Source organism: Natrix helvetica (assembly GCF_964273705.1).
Source record: "Natrix helvetica genome assembly, chromosome: 4".
NCBI lineage: Eukaryota > Metazoa > Chordata > Lepidosauria > Squamata > Natricidae > Natrix > Natrix helvetica.
In genome coordinates this window covers 119076368-119087106 of record NC_138550.1, presented here as the reverse complement: position 1 = coordinate 119087106, position 10739 = coordinate 119076368, and the positions used below count along the sequence as shown (strand labels likewise).

General features: G+C 42.7%; 1 protein-coding gene across 4 annotated transcripts in view; it reads right to left on the bottom strand.

Moving 5' to 3' along the window:
* MYOM1 (myomesin 1) overlaps positions 1–10739 on the bottom strand; it is an 83824-nt gene that overhangs the window by 48254 nt on the left and 24831 nt on the right. For all 4 annotated transcript variants that reach the window (XM_081951561.1, XM_081951564.1, XM_081951562.1 and 1 more), the window contains exons 7-10: positions 9947–10035; positions 9757–9822; positions 7094–7264; positions 3135–3296 (exon numbers count right to left, since the gene is read on the bottom strand). In XM_081951561.1, the coding sequence (XP_081807687.1) occupies positions 3135–3296; positions 7094–7264; positions 9757–9822; positions 9947–10035 (488 nt within the window). The remainder of the gene's footprint in view (positions 1–3134; positions 3297–7093; positions 7265–9756; positions 9823–9946; positions 10036–10739) is intronic.

Genomic DNA, 10739 nt, shown 5'->3' with positions numbered 1-10739 from the left:
TTGTAATTGTACTGATAAATAAATAAAGGGAGACTAGGATAGATCTATTTCGAGCTAATTAGCTCTCATCAGCTAGCCATACCCTTACTGGGATTAGAACCCGGGCTGTATATATCTTAGGCAGAAGTCTTAACCACTAAGCCACGGGTTCTCTTCACATATATATATGTTTTCTGAGGTTTTCGCGGGTGTTTGTATGTACATCTTTGGTTGTTCGGGTTTTCTCCCGTGTAGAATTGGAAGTATCTTCACGACGTTTCGATGAAGTCTCATTCATCATCTTCAGGCTGGTGTTTCCAGCTTGGTGCTTCCGGCTTGGTGCTTCCAGGAGCAATGTGAGATCTCAGCCGGTTCCTCTTTTTAACTGCCAGTGGGGGTTTGAGCTGATTGGGTGGGAGCTTGGCTGCATTCTGATTGGGTGGAGGTGTATTCTGATTGGTAGGGGGCTTGGCTGTGCTCTGATTGGATGGGGGCGTGTTCTGTTTGGGTGGGGGCCTGGTTGTGCTTGTGTTAGTCTGAGTTGCAGAGGGATTTGAGCTGGTGAGCTGCGTTACTGTTGTTTGGCTTCGTGTTTGTGGTCTTGCCACATCTCCGTGGTGGGCATCAGTTTGCTTCATGTATGGATTGGAGGGGTTTAAAGTGGCTAATAATGCAGCTGTGGTCTGGCTTCTGGTTTGTGGTCGGGCTTCTGGTTTGTGGTCATCATCGGTGTGGGTTTGGGCTTGCTTTTTGCGTGAATGTGTGATGGTGACATCCTGTGTGGTTTTCATGAGTGTGGGTCTGGTATCATTCTTTGTGTTAGGGACTCGTTTGTCAGTGAGGGCGGGTTTCCAAATGGCTGATAGGTGGGAGGTATCATCTCGTTTATTCATGCTGTGTGATCGTTTTTCTATCTCAATAGCTTCTCTGATTATTCTGTTGTTAAAGTATTCAATTTTGGCAATAGTTCTGGTCTTTTTAAAGTCTATATCATGTCCTGTGGCTTTGAGGTGTTGGACCAGGGAAGAAGTTGGTTCCTCCTTTCTGACTGAGTTTTTGTGTTCTTCAATGCATGCCTTTATTCTTCTGTTGGTTTGTCCGATGTATGTGGTGGGGCAGGTGGGGCATGGGATTTCATATACTCCTTGATTTTCTAACTCTATTTTGTCTTTGGGGTTTCTTAGGATGGTGGATATTTTTCGGTTTGTGTAGAATGCTGTATTGATGTTGTGTTTGTGGAGGATCTTGCTGATTCTATCTGTGGTGCCTTTTATGTATGGGAGGAGGGCTTTGCCGTTTTCTTGTTCACTGTCTTGGATTTTAGTGGGGTTTTCTTTTTGGATTAGGTTAGTGATATTGTTTCTTTGGAATCCGTTGGATGTTAGTACGTTGGTGAGAGTGTGTAGTTCGGTTTTGAGGTGTTGTTCGTTAGCTAAGCGTTTTGTTCTGGAGATGAGTGTCTTGGCTACAGAGTTGATCTGTGCTGGGTGGTGGTGTGAGAGTGCGTGCAAATAGCGGTTTGTGTGTGTTTTCTTCTGGTAAGTCCTAGGGATCCATTGGATTTCTTATAGACTAAGACATCCAGGAAGGGGAGTTGGTTATTGGCTTCTGTTTCCATGGTGAACTGTATTTTGGGGTGTAGGCTGTTGAGGTGTGTGAGGAAGTTGTCCAGTTTATCTTTCCCGTGTCACACATCCACGCAAAAAGCAAACCCAAACCCACACCGATGATGACCACAAAGCAGAAGCCCGACCACAAATCAGAAGCCAGACCACAGCTGCATTATTAGCCACTTTAAACCCCTCCAATCCATACATGAAGCAAACTGATGCCCACCACGGAGATGTGGCAAGACCACAAACGCGAAGCCAAACAACAGTAATGCAGCTCACCAGCTCAAATCCCTCTGCAACTCAGACTAACACAAGCACAACCAGGCCCCCACCCAAACAGAACACGCCCCCATCCAATCAGAGCACAGCCAAACTCCCATCCGATCAGAGCACAGCCAAGCCCCCTACCAATCAGAATACACCTCCACCAATCAGAATGCAGCCAAGCTCCCATCCAATCAGCTCAAACCCCCACTGGCAGTTAAAAAGAGGAACCGGCTGAGATCTCACATTGCTCCTGGAAGCACCAAGCCGGAAGCACCAAGCCGGAAACACCAGCCTGAAGATGATGAATGAGACTTCAACGAAATGTCGTAAAGATACTTCCAATTCTACGCGGGAGAAAACCCGAACAACCAAAGATGTACACACACACACACACACACACACACACACACACACACACATATATGTATATGTATATGTATATATACACACACACACACACATACATACATACATATATACATATATACATACATACACACATACATAGATTTAAAATTTAATATTTAAAATTTTATAAATTTTAGGTATTATAATGGACGGCCTCATTAAGAGTGCTTTTTTAGGTATTATAGATTAAGTATATAAAGTCCTTCATTTTTTACTCTCTGTTGAGCATTCTAATTATTTTATTTATATTTATTTATAAGTTAGAAATGTATTCTCTTTCGTCTAGAGGAAACTGTACGCTGATAGCATTCGATACTATTTAGGTTTGTCTCTGTGAATGAGATAGGGAGGGTTCAATGAGTCACATAAATTAGTGAATGGGCTTCTGCATCCAAGGAGGAACATGAATATGGGTCTTTACAATCGTAATTTAACACCTTAAACACTACATCACATTTGCTGTATTTCGGCTTTAATAAAGTCTAAAAGAATGATGTACAGAATCAAACTGGATGTGACACAAGACAAAGGTACACAATTTGATTCCCTTCAGAAATTTGGGATCAAAGACTACACTTACAAGGGACGTGAGAATCACATTGCCCTCTTTTGACATAATATATCTTTAATAAGATCTCCTGGCAACATTTTGATTGGCACAATTATCTATTGTAAGGAAGAAAATTCCTATATTAAAGTTCAATGATAATTGACAGTATTATTATAAGTAATGGTAATCAGAGCTATAAATCATAATCATATGAAATGTGCCTATATTAGAGAAGAGAGTATAACACTGAAATGTCGCTGTCATTGGCGCCACCGGCATCAATGTCTTTACTTTATAATTACTATAGTATAATTTACCTCCAACAAACACATAAGCACTGTACTCCTCATAATAGTCTCCCATTATCACACGAAGAGTATAAAGGCCTTCATCTTCTTTATTAGCATGAGTCAAGGTCAGTGAGGCTCTTTCTCCACTCCAATGCATCTGAACCCATTTTGATGGAGAAATCAAAACTCCTAAAAAATTAAAGAAAAACACCATGGACAGATGCCACTCACAAATGGATTTTTATATTTAAATAAACATCCTTTTCCAAGGAAATACCCAATAGCCTTTTCACAATGATACATTTGACTGAGTTTAACACACTGAAGCCACCTTTTTCAAAACATTGCACAAAACTGTGTAAGTCGTTTTAGTTTTCTTTCCAACTTTAGATACTGTATATGGAAAAGTTCAATGAATAATGTGTTTGCATAGGAGAATGAAAACATTTCCTCGTGTGATATTAATAATGCACATTTTCTTCATACATGAGTGTCAACTGGTTTAATAATTGTGGCTTGGCCTTATGGAATTTGTTAGATAATTGCTCTAACTACAGTGGTTTCCACCAAGGTCCTCTGTTCCAGCGGGAACAGAGGTTTAATCCTATTGGTCAAAGGGTTTGACAGTTCCTTATAAAAGGGCTGCTGTCAGACTCAACCTTTGCTGGATTGTTCTCACTTGTTGTACTTAATAAAGAGCTGTTGTTATTGTTAAGCCTGTGTGTGCCTATCCATTAACCAATCTAACACTGGCGACGAAGGTGTGATTGGACGGCAACTAGGCGAACCGAAGAAACATAGCAATCCAGCAAGTACATCCAGCCTGGAGCTCAGCGTGGCTTCAAACGGCCATTTTTGAGCGGCAAACTCAAAACAACCTCTGAACACAAAATGGCCATGCACGCCCCACCGACTCCATATGATCCAGTCATCGAGGACTGGGACTCGTACATGCTACGATTTGACTGCTTCCTTGAGGCAAATGACCTCATGGGCCTTTCTGAAGGCTGCAAGAAGAACATGTTCCTCGGATACTGTGGCCAGGAAGTGTTTGAGACAGCGAAAGACCTCTCTGAGCCGACAATCAGTTGCCTGGTCTGTGCTTCAGGAGACGTTGAGGACCCACTATGCACCCAAGCCATTCAAGCACGTTCGCCGGCATGAGTTTAACATCAGAAACCAGAAGGAGGGTGAGTCAATTAACGAGTACATTGTGGCGCTCCACAAGGCCGCAGCATACTGCGAATTCTGAGACCTGGACGAGCTGATTCTGGACCAAATAATTTGCGGCGTGCGGGACATTAACCTGCAGAGGAGGTTACTCGCTAAATCTAACCTCACTTTGCAGATTGCACTGGACGAGGCCAGGGCGTCCGAATCAGCCATTAAATCTACTGAGACTCTGCAGCGCCAAAGCGCTCCACAAGACGTGTGAAAGAGTACAGACTTACATCGTGAGGCTGCAGAGCCTGAGAGCTGAGAAGGCGAGGAAGAGGACAGCTGCCACATGCGCAGTAGCCGCGTCCAGCTGGTGCGCAAATTCAAACCGCGTCTCCCACCTTGCGCTAGTTGTGGAGGAGACCATGTCAGATCGGCTTGCAGTTTCCGTGACGTAACCTGCCAGCGCTGCGAGCGAAAGGGGCACATCGCCAAGGTGTGCCGGAGAGAATTCCCTGCCACTACCTGGCAGCCTAGAAGCATACCAAACCGACAACAGAGGCCCAGCCAAGGGGCCTGGCAGAAGCCACCATGGCAGAAGCCAGAGGGCGACAATAGAGTCACCTACCATACAACAATCGGCCGAATCCACAACAGGCGGCCAAAAAAGGTGAAGGTCACAGTCCTCATCGAGGATTCTCCATGTGAGATGGAGATTGACACCGGGTCATCGCTGACCATCATACTGTGGTCTACCCTAAAGCAGGCTATTCCTAGCCTAAAGAAGCAGCATCTTCGCACCCCTGACATCCGCCTACGTCATTACCAGGGAACCTGGGTCCCCATTGTGGGCCAACGCACCTTCCAGGTAAAGTTCAAGCAGTTCAGTGGGAAACTCCCAGTGACAGTAGTCAGCGGCAACCTGCAGAGCCTCCTGGGGCTAGATTGGTTGCAAGCCCTGGGCCTAGAGGTGACCGGTATCAACGCCTTGATATAACTCCTGCACGCCTTGATATAACTCCCGCACAAGTTAGCCAAAGCCCAGAGCAAACACTCACTCCTTCCACGGCCAGCTCAAGCCCGAGGATACCAGGAAACTTATCTAGTTATGTTGCAGGCCCGCAGCGAGCTCCGAGCGAACCGGCTCTAGAAGCTCCATCCGCGGCCTGTGAAAGGTTCCAGGAGCTTCCACCAAGCGGAGCTGTGGAGCAAACAGGTCCGTCCGACCTGTCCAAGGAAACCCCTCCTACTGAACTGCGCAGGTCAGGCAGAGCTACCCAAAAGCCCGCCTACCTGCGTAACTACGTAACAAGTAGATTTGTTCCATTCAAGAGGGGAGGAGTGTTAGATACTTGCTCTAACTACAGTGGTTTCCACCAAGGTACTCTGTTCCGGCGGGAACAGAGGTTTAATCCTATTGGCGAAGGGTCTGACAGCTCCCTATAAAAGGGCTGCTGTCAGACTCAACCTTCACTGGATTGTTCTCACTTGTTGTACTTAATAAAGAGCTATTGTTACCGTTAAGCCTGTGTGTGCCTATCCATTACCCAATCTAACAGAATTAGTCTCATTCCCAAGTCTTCAAACTGATTTCAGGGCTTTCCCAAAATGTTTTCATCCTCAAGGCAAAGAAAAGCTATTTCCAGTTTCACTCAACTTATTAAAACGGATTGGCTGTTAAATCTTATTTCAAGTCAGAAATGTATCTTCAAGGGCACCTATGAACACAGTGTAGCTTAAAGAGTCAGGAGCGATTTTAAGGTGTATATAACCCTAACCATTCTGTATTTTAAGTATCTGCCAATTGAGAGGCTGCTCTCCCATTCTGTCTACCAATATGGCCAGTCCTCAGTTGCAGCAAGAAGACAGAAGACGCTTTCACTAACTAGTTAACATTGATATAAGTAGTTTTTTTTTTGTTATACAGTAAAAACAATTTATTACAGTCTTTAATGAAGAAAAATATTTCTTAATCTGAATAATCAATAGTTTTACAGTTTATTGTGCTACGATCAATAAATCGATGATAGGAAATCATAGTTAAATATCCTGGCTCATTGTAGTATGCAATTCAGCCACAGTCTGAGAATAAAAGTAACATTAGAATAGGTAGCTTTCAGTTTATGTCCATTTCTTCCGTGACCATTCAAAATTACAGAGGTGCTGAAATAAAATAAATGTATAGCCGGTCCTTGAAATTCTGGCCATCACAGTACCCCTGTAGCCATGTGATTACAATCTGGGTGCTCAGATGCATGGTTTGTGATTATGATGTTGCAGGAAGCTATGGTCGCATGATTGCCATTTGTAACCTTCTCTGCCAGTTTCCCACAAACTGTGAGGAAGTGAGGGTTAGTGAGGAAGCCAGCAGGGAATGTCAGAGGTTTTGCTCCAGTTTTTTCTCCTATCTGCAACACATCTCTCCTGCTGCATGTAACCTGCATCAGCCCTCTCACGGCCTCCTCTGACTCACATGTGGCCTGTCCAGCCATCCCAATGCTTCTCTGGGCCTTCCTTCCATGGTACCGTATGCTCCTTATGTGAGACTCCTGCTTCATCACTTAACAACCTATAAGTTCTGGAGCTATGGAGGGCAAAAGGAGCTGCCAGGATTGGTATTGCTAAGGGGTGTAATCACAAATGCATTGCTTAGCGACAGCAATCCCAATCCCAATTGGCATCGTAACCCAAGGAGTACCTCTTGCCACAACTTGCTTTCTATTGGGTGATCCACTTTTCCCCCTACAACTTCAAATGTATAGAAATATCCTAGGCAGACAACATCTAACTGAAACAAAGAAGTAGTTTATTTTTTAGTGCATGCTTACCATTCCTGTACCACTGGATTTCTGGGTGAAAACGCTTAATATCAGGATGAATGACAACTGTGCAGCCCAGACTCATTGTCTCACCTTCTCTTCCAAAAGAAACATCAAATGCATCCACAAAATGTATTTCAAACCTGGAAGCATAGCCATATGGACTAACACCAAGGCCAACTGTAAGAAGAAAAACTAAGCTTATTCCTTTGTTAAAGCTGGATTATTTAAAGTTGGATGCTAAGCCTCTTTTCTTCTTCTGAAAATATAATTTTTCAGATCCCCGACAGTGGAAGCAATTTTAAAGAGAGACATACCAATCTGGGAAGTATATCATATAAGTCAAAGTTGGTCAGTTTTCTTTAGTATAAGATCAAAGTTCCCAGTTGAAAAGATATGCCTCAAATTATCTTCACCATTCTCTTCATTATATTATTTAAGTGATGCTTAAGTGATATTTCATTGTTTCATAAATTAAGTTGATTTCTTTTTATCTCTTTATCATGATTTAACATAAAAGTGGATGTTGTTTTCTGTAGGCTGGATATTACAAGTCTGAGTTATATAATTATGCTAAAAATGGTTTTGGCACTCAGTTCATTCAAGTTGCATGTTATTCGTTTAAGAATAGTCCTGACAAATTCAAACAGTGGCTCTTTGGTTAGAACATTAACCAGTGAGAGATTATACTGTTGCTTCTGTTGTTGTCTTTATTCTGAAATCAGCTGAACAATAACTTTAGAGAACCAGATAATCTTTCTGAAAGCAATACTGGCAAAATAGGTTCTATGACTTCAAAAGGCTGCATATGTTACTTTCTGCCTTGGGCATTTTTCTTTCTATTATGCTAAATGGGAAACTCTGATTTCCACAATAATAAATATACTTTAGAATCCTAATGATAGTAAATTAATGTTCCCCGTGTCAACCTATATTTTGTTCACCATATAACAACGTAATTCTTATAAAGGGCATTTAAAGTCATGGACTAATGAAAACTAGATAAAGCAGTGAATTCAGCAGGAGTGCCAGATCTGGGCAGCACAGAATACTGTATGGGTATTAAAGGATTTTGTACATGTTTACTAGTGATGTCCCGGTGTGTGGAAGCCGTACGGGTCTGGATGGATGACAACCGACTCAAGCTCAACCCTTCCAAGACAGAGTGGCTGTGGGTTCCGGCCCCCCGGTTCAACCAGTTAATTCCATCTCTGGCCATTGGGGGCATTCAACTCGCCCCCGTGGAGCGGGCGCGCAATTTGGGTGTCCTCCTGGATGCCAGGCTGTCCATGGATGACCATGTGACAGCCGTGGCCAGGGGGGCGTTCCACCAGGTTCGCCTGGTGCGCCAATTGCGCCCCCTATTGGACCGGGACGCCCTACGCACAGTCACCCATGCGCTGGTGACGTCTCGCCTGGACTACTGTAACGCTCTCTACATGGGGCTTCCCTTGAAATGCACTCGGAGACTGCAGTTGGTCCAGAATGCGGCCGCGCGGGTGATTATGGGGAGTACTAAGTACTCCCATGTGACACCTCTCCTGCGCGAGCTGCACTGGCTTCCTGTGGTCTATCGGGTGCGTTTCAAGGTCTTGATTACGATCTTTAAAGCGCTCCATGGCTCAGGACCTAGTTACCTGTGGGATCGTATTCTGCCCCATACATCCCTACGACCCATCCGCTCGCACAGAGAGGGACTTCTCCAGGTGCCGTCCACCAGACAGTGCCATGGGGCGGTGCCTAGGAGCAGAGCCTTCTCTGTGGCGGGCCCAGCCCTGTGGAATGACCTCCCCCCGGATATTAGGACCACTACTGACCTCCGCTCCTTCCGTATAAAGCTCAAGACCCACCTATTCCAAATAGCCGGCCTGGCTCAATCATAACTTCATAACGCTCCTGATGGGTTTTTTAATTCAGTAATTTTATTTAATGGGATTTTAAATTGTGTTTTTTTAATTGTCTTTCACTTATGAGTCTACCTCCTCCATGCACATGTATATGTCTTTGTTCTTTATGTATATATGTTTGTCTTTATCTGTATTTTATCTGTTTTGATTGTACGCCGCCCCGAGTCCTTCGGGAGAGGGTTGCGGCTAATCAAATAAAATTATTATTATTATTATTATTATTATTATTATTATTATTATTATTATTATTATTACTAACATCTAGTGGTCAACTGGAATTTGCAGGCTCCAACTTTTAGAAGTCTAAAAGTTGGAGCTTGCAAATGGAGAGGGGGATATATCAAACTTGGTGATGCTGTGACCCCGTAAAATAATGATCTAACAATAGATCATGATGACAGAAAAAAATGTAACATTAGACTTGCATAGTATCAACATGATGTGGCTTTTCGCCAGATACTTTATTATATGTTAATATATATGATACGTATCTTAATAAGATAAAGTGCTTAGAATCTTAAAATAAAATTCTATCACATATATTATCAAAGGCAATAGGAATAACTAAGCAATATTCTCTGCCTCCAACTGCATCTGATATTGCAGTATAAGATAAATTATTATAAAATATTAATACTAATAAAAAGAGTATATTTCTTTAAATAATCTTCTCAAAACATTATACGGAACATTAAAAATTATACTAATACATTTCTGAATGACCTGCTATAATTTTGCTCGTAATGAAGTTTATCAACAACTTACAGCTTAGGGGCAGTGTGACAGTTCCAGCATGGAAAAAACTTTCATCAAACTCTCCTTTCGTATATCCTATAGTGAAAAAAAAAAGCGCAAAACAACATTTCTACTGTCATTTATCTGTAGGCCGCAAGACAAAATTTTAGCAAAATTTTGCTTAAAAAATGCTAAGGAATGAATATTTGAACAAACCTACTTTTTACTACTACAGAAGCATAAGCTGAAAGTTCTCCTTTGACATTCATGGCAGAAGCACGATACTGAGCAGTGTCATCAAAATCACATCTATGAGGAATGAAGGATTTAGGAATAATGTTAATGTCATAAAAAAGAATTATGCTCTTATATTTTGCAATAATGAGCCTCTGGTCCCTTCCACACATGATGGCTGTGCTGATTTTAGAAGGTTATCATTTTGGCATGTTCCCCATGGAGCCTTCCGATGGGCTTTGCAGTTTCAGAAATGAATTGGTCAACTCCTGTTCCTGTCTTCAATGCTGTGAATACAGAAGATAGTCTTCCTTCATAAAAGCTGAGTGGGCAGTTTCCCATTAGTGGAAATTACTGCCTTGTTCTTCTTTTTGGTTTTCTTGTCTCCTGAAATGAAGCTGCCATGGTTGCACGGCTCATCCTGCATTAGTTTATGATCCTAGAGGGCTATTTTGCTATGACCTGAAAAAGTCACCACTTTATGGTGTGTGCTTCTTGTTTTCCTTGCCTTGAAAAGCAAATAGGGAAGGAAGAAAAACAAAGGAATAAGGCACCAGCCAGCTACCATTTTAGGCAGCCTATCTGGCCACCCAGGTCTACCAGCTGTCCAAAGGAAAGTGAGAGTCTTCATGGAATGGTAAAAGCCAAGCCAGTCACTGTGTGGAAGGGGCCTTTCTTCTACGTTACTTAGGCAAATTTTGTTCAGATTTATTTATCATGTTCCCTGCCCTCCAAAATTGCTCATTCATCTAGAAAATGTTAGCATAAGAGAAAACGGT